Source organism: Anolis sagrei, chromosome 5, assembly GCF_037176765.1.
Source record: "Anolis sagrei isolate rAnoSag1 chromosome 5, rAnoSag1.mat, whole genome shotgun sequence".
Classification (NCBI taxonomy): domain Eukaryota; kingdom Metazoa; phylum Chordata; class Lepidosauria; order Squamata; family Dactyloidae; genus Anolis; species Anolis sagrei.
The window spans coordinates 30,942,014-30,955,340 of record NC_090025.1 but is presented as its reverse complement, the minus strand read 5'-3'; the positions used below and the strand labels follow the sequence as shown (position 1 = coordinate 30,955,340).

The 13,327-nt window shown below is 37.7% G+C and overlaps 1 protein-coding gene across 4 annotated transcripts in view; it reads right to left on the bottom strand.

Moving 5' to 3' along the window:
* SEC24B (SEC24 homolog B, COPII coat complex component) overlaps positions 1-13,327 on the bottom strand; it is a 54,342-nt gene that overhangs the window by 2,036 nt on the left and 38,979 nt on the right. For 3 of the 4 annotated variants that reach the window (XM_060779110.2, XM_060779111.2, XM_060779112.2), the window contains 7 exons: positions 11,826-11,999; positions 11,076-11,186; positions 10,261-10,436; positions 9,477-9,614; positions 3,762-3,866; positions 2,979-3,071; positions 2,166-2,269 (listed from right to left, as the gene is read on the bottom strand). In XM_060779110.2, the coding sequence (XP_060635093.2) occupies positions 2,166-2,269; positions 2,979-3,071; positions 3,762-3,866; positions 9,477-9,614; positions 10,261-10,436; positions 11,076-11,186; positions 11,826-11,999 (901 nt within the window). Of the gene's footprint in view, positions 1-2,165; positions 2,270-2,978; positions 3,072-3,761; positions 3,867-9,476; positions 9,615-10,260; positions 10,437-11,075; positions 11,187-11,825; positions 12,000-13,327 lie in introns of those variants that run through there. The other variant, XM_060779113.2, reaches the window with a different exon arrangement.

Sequence of the window (13,327 nt, the reverse complement as noted above, 5' to 3'; positions counted from 1 at the left end):
CTGTTAGAAATAAACTGAGCCTATTCTAAGGGTCATCTAGTCAGCTTTTATTAACACAACATAGGATTAGAAAGTTCTTCAGAATCACATCATAAGTCAATAATATTTTAATAACTTCCTTTTTATTGTGTCAAAAGCCACTTGAAAAACTGCAAATCGCTTCTGCTGTGAGCGAATTGGTCGTCTGCAGGGACATTACCAAAGGGATGCCCGAATGTGTTATCATCCTGTGGGAGGCTTCTCTCATGTCCCCGCATGAGAAGCTGGAGCTGACAGACAGCAGCTCACTGTCTCATCCTGTGGATTAAAACCGCCAACCTTTAGGTCAGCAGTTCAGCCAGCACAAGGGTTTAACCCATTGTGCCTGATTTGATATCTCTAAACACCAGATGACTAAAAAAGGAACTACTGGTTAACCTTTGACTCAGTTGCTACAACAAAACTAAATCAAACCAAAGACTTTCCCACATCATCACTTTCTCATTGTCATTCCTTGTCCATTCTTGTCAATTGTTGGAATCATGTAAACCAATCATAGCTGCTGTATTTATTTGAGTATAGTGTGCCATCGAATATAATGCACACCTCAATTCTGAAGGTGCACATTACAAAACAAGGATTTGTAATCTAATGCAATGTGCCCAAGTTGGGAATTGTGTGAAGCTGGTGAAAGGATGTAAATTCTTCTTGCCCATCACTGCCTGCCGCCCTGATGAGAGGTCCAATTGTGCAAGCAAGAAGAAGCCGTGCCCCACACTTTTATCAGCCTCGGCCAGACAGAGTGGTGTGGCTTCCGCTTGCCCAGCAGCTATGCCTCTGCCTGCCCCCGCTTTGGTTTTGAAGGCCTTGTGAAGGAGGCCAGTTGGGAAGCCACATCCCTTGCCTTGGTCTGACAGAGGGATGCGACTTCGGCTCTTGGAGGGGAGCAAGCGTGTTTACATCCACAATTCTGATGCACCATCCATTGCAACAAACACCTCAATTTTGGCTATGTAATTTAGTCAAGAAAGGTGAGCATTAGACTCAAGTAAATAGGATATTATCTGCTGCGCACACTGGTTTTGTTACTACTGAGATACAGCCCCCTTTGAACTGGAATATATTTATTTATCTATTTATTTATTTACAACATTTATATCCCACCTTCTCATCCCGAAGGAGACTCAGGGCGGCTTACACAATTGGCATTATTTCATGCCCAAACAATAATAACAATTAAAAGCAATTAAACCAGAATTTAAAACAATATTAAAACAACATATGTAAACATATGCCTTCAGGAGAAAGGTAAAGACGTGGCTATGGGACCAGGCCTTTGGGCATCCTGACAATTAGATATGGAATCCAGATGGATAGGACTGACAATGTGTGGAAAGTAGAACCTAACTATGAGTCTGTTAAACGCTGTCCAGCAATGAGGTTTGTATTGCTTTTATTGTTTAATTGTTTTAATTGCTTTTATGGGTTTTTTGGATGTTTTGCCGATAATAATGACTGCTTATGTTAATTGTTATCATTGCTATAATTGCTATTGTTATTGATGTTATGTTTTTGTTGTCATGTAATGCGGGCATCGAATTGTGCCTTGTTGTGTAAGCCACCCTGAGTCCCCCTCGGAGTGAGAAGGGCAGGGTATAAGCGACTGTAATAAATAATAAAATAAATAAACATTAGATGATTATTGTGCATAGATCCAAAGCCAGATAGTCCAATGAATGCATTCATCAATCCAGGGTCAATTCGAACTGTATTGCACAGATATTTATGCTGGGCCAAATGTTTGTTCCCAAATCCAAGTTTTCAGTTGTTTGCGAAATGATAGGAGGGAATGGGTCGATCGAAGGCTTAACGTGGAGAGACTTCTAATTTCCTCTAAAGAGGTGTTGCCTGCTGTACTATAAAACTCCAAACAACATTCTGTGTGCCGTTGCATCTGAGAAATGAGATGAGTCTTGCCCTGTAGGAACCACTGCTTGGAAACTAAGACTCCACCACATATAAAAGAGCAGCACTCCCTCCACTCATCATTTGAACAGCTTGAAGAAGGTAAGGCCACTGAAAACCTTTCTACTTTGAAACCAACAGTTCACTATGTGGATCATTCCTCAGCATACTAAATGAATTGTCGTCTTAAAATAGCATTGCTGATACATATGAATACTCACTTTATTACTAGAAGTACTGGACTTAGTGGTTTGCTCTCCTTAAGCCAGGATATAAAAGACCTGGTTCGTTCAGAAGAAAGAGTATCTAATTCAGGAAGCTGCATCTAGAAGAACAAAACATTATATTTATCACCTCATCTTTTACAACTGGAATTATATTTAAGTTCAATTAAATGTAAATGATAAAAAACATACACTATCAAAATCATTGACACTTTTTTGGTCCATGATTTATGTTTATTTAATTTGCTTTAATTTAAACCATTTTGGTCAAATAATTATAACACAGTGGCAAAAATATAACATAATTAAAATACAACCCAACGATAAAATTAATTGAATATTAGAAGAATCAGAAGAAAAAATAAAATAAAATACACTGTTATACTTTCTTTATAAATTCTGAAATTGTACAGGAGTTAAAGAATTCCAAACATGAAATGTTATAATGTGAATTGCTTTCATAGTCCTTGTAAAGTTGCATGCTTCAAAAATAACTTCACATAAAAATATTGAGGTGTTAAAAGCACAGACCACAACCCAATGTTATGATCTGTGAAGTTTTATATGGTTGTTTCAAAATATCTGAGGGACTGCAGCCCATACATAAGCGTGTCTGGGTTTTGAGATCTTCCAGAAGACCCTTTTAAAAACATTTCATGGGAACATGGGACAAGGAATGATCAATGGTTGTTCCCAGGCTCTGTAAGATCCTTCACTCTGCCCTCTCAGAAAAAGGAAATCTATCCTCAGACTCATAAAAGTTATAAGCAATTATTTACAAGAACAAGATAATTTAAAATGGAATCTTACCAAATTCTGAGGTACTGATAAATAATTAGGGTATCCAAGGACATCTTTTATGAAGTTATTATCACAGCTTCTTCCAATCCAAATGTAAAATATCTAAAATATGTAAAGAACTGTGTCATTGAAGTAAAATCTCTGGTAAGTCATCCAGTCACTGAGATCAATTTAAGACTATATGCTTTAAAATGCTGAATCCAAAATGTTTATTTACATAAATAGGATGATACTGATTAACTTGATGGTTTAGAATCATAGAATCATTGAGTTGGAAGAGACCTCGTGGGCCATCCAGTCCAACCCCCTGCCAAGAAGCAGGAAAATTGCATTCAAAGCACCCCTGACAGATGGCCATCTAGCCTCTGTTTAAAAGCCTCCAAGAAGGATACTCCACCATACTCTGGAGCAGAGAGTTCCACTGCTGAACAGCTCTCAGCTTAGAAGTTCTTCCTAATGTTCAGGTGGAATTGCCTTTCCTGTAATTTGATGCCATTTTTCCATGTCCTAGTCTCCAGGGCAGCAGAAATCAAGTTTGCTCCCTCCACCCTGTGACTTCCCCTCACATAATATATGCATGGCCATCATGTCTCCTCTCAGCCTTCTCTTCTGCAGTCTAAACATTTTTAGCAGAAAGTTCACCAGCCCATCCCAGCAATAACAATGCAACATTCCTTAAAAAACCTAAAATTCTCTTATATTAGCTCCAAATTTTACTTTATATGTTAGATGTAATAAAACAACAAAGATTACAGAATGGTAAAGTAAAAGAGCCTCAAGTATGCAGCTTACTGTGCCACAGTCCAAAAGAAAAGCTCCTTCTCTTGTTAACTTCTCTGCAGACAATCGCTGAAGCGGAGGCTGAGGTACAACTGTATCATTGACATGTATTGCACCCTATTAGAAAGACAAAATAATGCTGCTAAATTGACTATAACAATAATTCTAAAATTCTTATTGTTAGTAGTACATCAATAAGTCCTACACCAAAAAAAACCTTTACAAACTTTCAACATGTCTAAGTTTTTTCCATCAAACGATAATTAAATCTACTATATGAACTGGAGATTGCAACATCTTATGATAACGTGGATTTTTTTTTCATGTCAGGAGCGACTTGAGAAACTGCAAGTTCCTTCTGGTGTTAAAGAAGTGGAAATGGAAGCTATAAATTAATATAAAGATCAGAGTTGTTGCCAAGTGCAAAGGAGCTAGAACAAGCCTCAAGAAGTTACATTAAGTGTATCATCTGCAATTTTCTTATACTTCAGCATTAGAGAGGTCTGTAAATGGCCTTAATTCAGTTTTTTATGAGCCAATTCCTAATGGCTACTTTCTTCATCAGGGTTATAATGGAACCAGGTCTCATAGGGAATGAGAAAGGATTTTTTTTATTAGAACGTCTGACTGCACTATATGTTTTTCCTGCAAGACTTCTCTTGTTTTTTTGTTCAGCTTTGGTTCAATCTGCCTAATAGAAGGGAAGATCATTATGAGTTATTCACATTGTACTGCATAACTGGATAATGTATTTTTGGGTCTCTTGGTGGAACACATGCCTAATAAATCAAACAAATAACCAAATATTTTCATCCCTAATACTCATATTAGGTAGAGCAAGCGTACTAACATAAAAAGGAAAACACACACATATATATATACATTTCAAATTGGGGACTCTGAAAGGAACGTAATTCATTTCACTGTTGCCCTGTGTCTAATATACCTCAACATTCTACTTTTTAAAACCATTTTGTCTCAGTTTTCAATTTTACAAACTCTGGTGCTCACCACCATAACTCAAAACTCAAAACAGTGAGTACAAGCAAGCAGTCATCAACAGTTTCAACATGCTTCCATACCCCAAAAACTAATAGGCTGGGTGCCAAACAAATAACACCCTACCAGATTTATTATTTCTACCCAAGCCCTCTAATACAACTGCATCTACTCAGACCTACAAGATAGACTCAAAACTCTTAGATACACAACAGGTATCTCTCAGACTACAATAACTACCTAAGGAGGTGAAGAAACAAAACCAACAAGGGAAGGTTAATACACAAGAACTATCTACTGCAGTGGTTCTTAACCTGTAGGCCCCCAGATGTTTTGGCCTCCACTCCCAGAAATTCTAACAGCTGGTAATTCTGGGAGTTGTAGGCCAAAACACCTGGGGACCCACACGTTGAGAATTACTGATTTACTACAAGATAGACCAAAAATATAAAATGACAGAACACTTAGTGGTTACCTATAACACAAGCCAATTCTTATAGAGGATTTTTTTTTGCACAAAATTTAGATCTGTGTTTATTTTTTCTCTATCATGTGTAGTTTTAGCAATGAGGCTAATCGAATAATTAATGCAGTTACGCACGGATATCAACAGAATCTAATTGATATCAGTGTGTAAATGCATTGATTATTCAGTTAGCCTCATCACAAAAACTACATGTGATAGAGAAAAAATAAACACAGATATAAATTATGTGCAAAAAAACTTTATAAGAATGACCTAAAATTAAATCTGATGAAAATACTTGTTGGCTTGTGTTATGGGAATATGAGGTGAAATGTGCAGACTTTACAGTAGTTCACTGTAATGTACCAGTCGTCATATTTTTAAAAGTTGACGTACAGGGAAAAAAACATATTTAAAATCAGATTTTAAAAAATTATTTAAATTGTGGTACTCTGATTTCTGATGATTACAAAAAGTTTGATTTTGTTGGCTTGTGTAATCCACAGCTAAGCCTACTCAAATGTATAATCAATGAGCCACAAACAGTTCTGAAAAATAACACAACCCTTTTACAAATTCTGGGAAGCAGGCCCTTATTGGCTTACAGGAAGCTTCCAAATCTTAAACAACTACAGGCAGTTCCTGAGTTACAAACATCCAACATCCAAATGACTCATAGTTATATGTGTATTTGGCTGGAATTACACATAAAATGTACCTGTTCGATTTACAAACAAATTCAACTTAAGAACAAATCTACAGAACCTACCTTATTCGTAACTTGGAGACTGCCTGTACACACTTACAACAGGATACATAACATGGGTGGCAATAAAGAGACAAGACACAAAGCCAAATACCACCCACATCCCCATAACTACTCTAAAACCAGTATTAGAGGGGCCAATACGACTCACATCAGAGGTACATTTACTTGTTCATGGTTCAATGTAATACATGACATCCTATGATGCTTTTACACTAAACAAACAAAACAGTCTCTATACAAGAGTACTGAGGGACACAAATCTGACATTAGAAATGACAGAATCACCGAGAGCAGCAAATATAACATTAATCCACAAAGAAAATACAGATCCCACCAATATCAAAAATTATAGGCCTATATCTCTCCTTAACACTGACTACAAAATATTCACCAATATAATTGCAGAACGACTAAAAACATTCTTGTCAACGTGGATTAAAGAAGAACAGTCCGGATTCCTGCCAAATAGAAACATCAAGGACAATGTCAGAAATATAATCGACATACTAGAATACTATGAAGCCCACAACGAAAAAGAACTAGCCTTACTCTCGATAGATGCAGAAAAGGCATTCGTTCGATTGAATTGGGACTTTTTCAAATTGCTACTCAGGGAAATGGACATGGGCTACACATTCCTAAAAGCAATAGATGAGATCTACAAAGACCAGGAAGCAGACATCTGGATTAATGGGACAGCTACAAAGAAGATTAAGATAGAAAAGGGCACAAGACAGGGATGCCCTTTATCCCCCCTGATATTTGTGTTAGAATTGGAGATATTACTAAATAACATAAGGGAAGACGAAGATCTAAAAGGACTCAAAATAGGCAAAGAATCATATAAGTTGAGGGCCTTTGCTGACGACCTTATTTTCACGATAGAAGACCCCTTAAGCAACATAGAGCAATGGATTAAGAAAGTGGAGGACTTCGGCACAGTATCAGGTCTGAGAATCAATAAAGAGAAAACAATGCTTCTGACTAAAAATATGACCAAACCAAGACAGGAAGAGCTAAAGAGCAGAACGGGGCTACAAATTACGAGCAAAATAAAATACCTAGGAATATATTTAACAGCAAGAAACTCCCAACTAACAGAACAACTATGATCATAAATGGAAGGAAATTAAAAAAGATCTAAAAAATTGGAGCGCGATGCAATTATCTCTTCTGGGCAGAATAGCTGCAATAAAAACCAACATCTTACCAAAAATGATGTATTTGTTCCAAAACCTGCCAATAGTAAGGAAAACAAGTATTGTGAAAGAATGGAACAAAGACCTGACAAGATTTGTGTGGAATAATAAAAAACCCAGGATCAGCTATATTAATTTAACAGACGAGAGGAAAAGAGGAGGCCTAGGTCTACCGAATTTGGGTCTCTATAGCGATGCCTGTGGACTCCAATGGGTACAGGAATGGATAAATCTGAAAAATAAAAAGCTGCTGACATTAGAGGGCCACGACCTTCGTGCAGGATGGCATTCATACCTTTGGTATGGAAGAAAGAGTATAGAAAAAAACTTCAGAAACCATTTTGTACGCTCTGCCCTACTGAAGATCAGGGACAAATACAAAAAAAGGATGTTTAGGAAAACCCCACTGTGGCTCTCACCTCTAGAGGCATGTCACAGATGAGAAATGGGATGGGCGACATGGCCCACTTATGAAGATTGTATAAAGAAAGAAAAAGGGATGTCTAAGTTAAGAACACAAGAAGAACTATCCACGAAATTCCCAAATTTGAATTGGTTTCAGTATTTGCAGATCAACAATCACTATATAAAAGATAAAAAAGAAGGATTTGAGGAAAAGAACTCTACATGGCAAAGGATCTTTGATAGTAAGAAGAAAACAATCACAAAAATATATAGACAACTACTGGAGTGGAGCACGGAAAAAGATCTGATAAAGGGATGCATGACCAAATGGGCAAAAGATATAGGAAGAACAATACCTCTAGAAGATTGGGAAACGTTATGGAATAAAAGAATGAACTACACCTATGCCTATGACGTTAAGGAAAACTGGACCAAGATGTTCTACCAATGGTATATCACCCCTCACAAGATTGCAAAATTCAACGAAAACCAGAGTGACAGATGCTGGAAATGCAAGAAAAACAGAGGAACATTTATGCATATGTGGTGGTCCTGCGAGACAGCAAAATCCTATTGGAAAGACATCACAGAGATCTGCCAAAAAGTGCTAAAAAAGAGGATACCGTTCAAACCAGAAAGTTTCCTCCTGGGGATGACAGATATAAATTGGAACACCAACGAGGACAAGCTCTTTGTCTACATAATCACAGCAGCCAGAATTGTATATGCTAGGACATGGAAGCAAGAGGGTAGGCCACAAACAGAAGAATGGACACTAAAAATCATGGATATAATGTGCATGGACAAATTGACGTATATACTAGCAAGAACAAACAACAAACATACGAAGAAGACCGACTGGACTCCCCTGAGTACCTGGCTGAAAGAAAGGAAAATACCCATAACTATAGAGTAATATCCTTAAATTATCCGCAACAATAAAGTAACAACACCAACAATAACAACTATAAGAAAGAAACCTAAGCTCTATCGACCTACTGCCAAACTAAAGAAGAAGAGAAAGAAATACCTACAGGAAATACTTATATGAAGAGAGACGGAAGAACTCCCTTCCCCCCACCAATGCCCTCTACCCCCACTTACGTACTCCCTCACCCCCCCCCCCGATCTTTCCCCACCCCCCCTCCTATCCCCACCCCCCCTCTCTTACCTCCCCCGCCTTCCCCCTTCCCCCAAAACCCCGTTTTTACTGTTTGGAAAGAAAATCACTAATAAAAATTTATTTAAAAAAAAAAAGAAATGACAGAATCACCAAGAACCAGTTGCAGAACATTTAAACCTTCCTGGGCATCTAGACATCTAGTAAGAGATTAAAAGGACATGGTACTTGTAAAGATCGGAATAACCTGTATCAACCCCATCAAATGACCTGCTCAGCCCTTCAAAGCTAGGGACATAATGTGAACCCTTCTGGATCCTACTACATTCTATCCTACTCCCACCACTCTATAAATATGTTTTATTTTTTAGGGTTAATACCATTCAGTACTGCATCTGAAGAAGTGGTATTTTATCTATATTATATCCACAAAGGTTCATGCTAAAATAAAAGTCAGTTAGTCTCAATAGTACTACCACGTTTCTATTTCTCTCTTTCCCCCCATTTCTTTTTATGCAGCAAGTGTCTAACATGGCTACTTTTTTGAAAACCTCCATCAAGAAGAGGAAGGAGGAGCTGGAGAAGTGCAAAAAGGCTTTGTTCAGTGATGTATGCTTCTATCTGGGTTACGTTAGAAAATGGATTGGGAATCTTTCAGGACCACTAAGTTTACAAAAAGTAAACTAGCTTCTATATTCTGAACCAACCAAACTTTCTAAGTAATCTTACAAATTATTACTCAATATATGCAATATAAAACATAACATACCTCATCAGTAAGACGGTCTATTCTGTACAAACTTGGGTATAACATCTTCATTAAGTGAACCAATGGTTGACTTTTTATTTGGCACATGGCATACACACGATCGTCCAAACGTGTACTTGTGCCTGTTCTAAATGCTTTCTGTTTAAAAATATAGAATTAATCAGTTCGAAGAGGAAAAAGTTGGGAGTAATCTGATACTGTGGTCAAATTAGGAACATGGGCATGCACACAACAACTGCCATTATCTTCACCAGCCATTCCTGCCCTTATGTGATCTGGCAAATATACATGGATCCAAGTTACTCAACAACTTCCCTCACTTTCAGGAGAGACGGTGTTTTAGAAACACACCACTGCTTTCTTTCAGTATATAGAACCTGGTGTGTAGTCACCAGAATTACAATAGAAAATTGCAAAAAGTTAAGGCTAGTAACAGCCTTCCGAAACAGTCCATCTAATATTTCTTACAAATCTGATGTGCTGGTATGTTTCCCTTAATTGTTATCACAAAATTAAAGGACTGGTTACAAGCAATCAGTTCCGAAAATGCATATAGTAAAGAATTTTGACATATAATTCTTCAAGAATTCCAATAATAATATAAATTGATATATAAGCTATTTATAATGTATAGGTCATCACTTAATTTAGGCAACCTAGTTAGTGTCTGATACAATATAAGAAAAAAATACATTCACAAATATGTATTTTTACATAATTCATTAATATTTATCCTTTAAAAACACACTCAAAATCAATATGAACAACTACTTCTATGAAGTACCTGTTTGAAGAGAGCCAAAACATACAGAGGAAAAAGCCTGAGGGAATTTGGAGCAATCAAAGCAGATTGTTGGAGGTTTGATGCAGTTGACATATAAGCAGACAATGAATCTACCACTGCGTTCACTAAGGCATCTCTAGCATCTGACAAACTTGATGAAACTGATCGATCCACAGCTATGGAAAGTCAAGTAGTAGCAAATAATTATGAAGGCAATCCAATTAAGAGGCAGTGAGCAGCATATCATTGCAGCGATTAAAACTTTGCTAGCACATTTTCATTTTATTAAATCACTGAAGATAATAAACAGCTAAAGAGCCAGAAGTGCAGTTTTCATGAGACTACTAGGTAAAGGGGCACAATATGATGGAGTGGAACTAGAAAGAGCTAGACTCTAGTTTCCACTGAGTCACAGAATAACTTGGATGATCTCAGGCCAATCCAACTTTCAATCTGATCAACTACACAGAATTATTATGAGGTAAGAAAGCCATGTATACCGCCTCATTTGTTTCAGAAAACTGCAGATAATGAATTTATAACTAAACATGAACTATTAAAATCAATACTGGAAATATATATAAAATGTTTATGAAACAATCACTCTAAACTTTGAATCTTCAACTTCTACTTTATTCTAATTGGAAGTGATATAATTTATCTATTTATTTAGGGAATTTCTACCCTGCTTTTCTCTGCAACGCAGACCCAAATAATGTAACTGTTCTTTACAATTGATATTTATTATTAGAAGTTCAATGCAATTGCTTATTACAGTGGAAAAATAAGACATAAAACATTTATTTTCAACTCACCCATATTGGCTAAAAGACACAGAATTGCTTGTGTATCTGCTCCAGCATAAACATCTATCAGTGAAGTCACCACGGGCAAACAAAGGGTGTGGATTCTAATTCTCCGCTCACCTGTAGGAGAAATAACAGCATAATAACTATTTTTCTCAAAATATTAATGTTCTAAGACAAAAGTCAACATAGCACACATTTCAATCCAAACACACACTATTAGTATAGGCAACATTAGAAATCAATTTCATTGGGGTGGAGAGGAGGGTTGTGCTTTACTTAGAGAGAGAAAAAAAACATGGTACAGGCAGTCCCCAAGTTACGAACAAGATAGGTTCTGTAGGTTTGTTCTTAAAGTTGAATTTCTACGTAAATTGCAACAAGTACATTTTTAAGTGCAACTCCAGTCAAAAGTATATATTCTTTAGCTTTGGAGAGCATAGGAAATGGTTAATACCCCCGTGGTGTGGGTTTTTTTTTGTTTTGTTTTGGGGTTTTTTGCTATCTGTGCCCCTGTTCCGAAGATTTCATCTCACTTTCGATCCTTGTGATAGCTGGATTTCGAAAAATTGTGAAAACATGGATTGGTGAGAAAGCTTCAGTGCAGGCACCTTTTCCCCATAATTCTTCCAGCCATGAATTTCCCTTCCAAGGGGTTGATTCTCTCACTTCCTGTCATCTCATCCTTATTCTTAACAATGAGTTATTTGCAAGTCAGATGTTTGTAACTCTGGGACTGCCTGTAGTTGATGATGTTACCTTTGCTGGAGGTATATAAAAGTGCTGTCTGAAAACAGACTAATGATGTATCTGCCAGGCTTTCTTCAATGGACATTTGTACTGCAAATCCAGCATCAGGATTGACATTGGCAAGTGATAATAAATCAGTTGATCGCACAAAAAAATTGCCATGAAAGGTGTGAATTGAAAGACCTAAAATGAAGTAAAACATTGTATGTTGATATGACAACTGCTACAAAAGCACAGCGTAAACGTAGGTTTGCTTATTTAATCAGAAACAAGTCCTGCTGAGTTCAATACATTTTGGTCCCTGGAATGTATGCTTAAGGTAACAGTTCAAGTAGTTAAATACGTTCTTAATATAGCTGACTTAAAGCTCTTTGAATACTGTTGCTAAACCCTTGGCTTGGTCTCAGTATATTAGGCCAGGCAGTGATTTGGGTTATCTGGAAAAAATATAACTGGAATATTGTATTTAGACACATTCAAAGAATTATGCAGAACATATTTTATCAGCGTATTTATAATGTGAAGAGAATAATGCATGCTTCCTTACGTTTTACTTATGGCTCAGGACTTCATGTCTGCCATGATAACCATGGGTCTGTCCCATTGATATCTGGCCCTACACATGCTGCTGGACACACTCTAGACTTTGTATTTTGTACAGAGGGTGGGAACGATGATCTGGGAATGGAGGAACTCTCGGTGGTTCCGTTGCCATGGACAGATCACTATCTGGTCAGGTTTACACTTCCTGAAACTCAGAACCTCTGCAGGGGTGGGGGACCCATTAAGATGGTCCACCTCAGAAGGCTTATGGATCCGGATGGATTCCTGACGGTTCTTGGGGAATTTCTCACTACATGGGTAGGTGATCCTGTTGAAACCCTTGTCGATTTCTGAAATGCTTCGAAGCATCCCTTCTCACAAAGTGGAGCAAAACCAGTCTCTTGGTTCACTAAGGAGCTGGCAGCATTGAAATTCATGAGATAGGGACTAGACCGATAGTGGCAAAGAACTCAGAGTGATTCCAATTGAAAACAAGCAAAAATGTATTTGAAGATACATGGGGCAGTAAATTCAGCAAAAAGAGCATTTGTGGAGCCTGAGGATATGGACAGGATTCTTGGAGATGTGATAGCCACCACATGTGCTTTAGACCCTTGCCCTTCCTGGCTCACAAAACAGGCCAGAGGGGGACTGGTGGAGTGGGTCAAGGAAAGTATTAATGCCTTCCTACGTCAGGGCAGGGATCCCGCAGGCCTCAAGGAGGCTGTGGTAAGACCACTTCTTTAAAAACCTTCCCTAGACTACTCTGTACTGGACAACTGCAGACCAGTCTCTAACCTTCCATTTTTAGGTAAGGTTCTGGAATGTGTGGTGGCTTTGCAACTCCAAGGGTTCCTGGATGAAGCAGATTATCTAGATCCATTTCAGTCTAGTTTCAGGCCTGGTTGTGGGACAGAGACAACTTTGGTGGCCTTGGTGGATGCCTACGCAGAGAACTGGACAGGAGA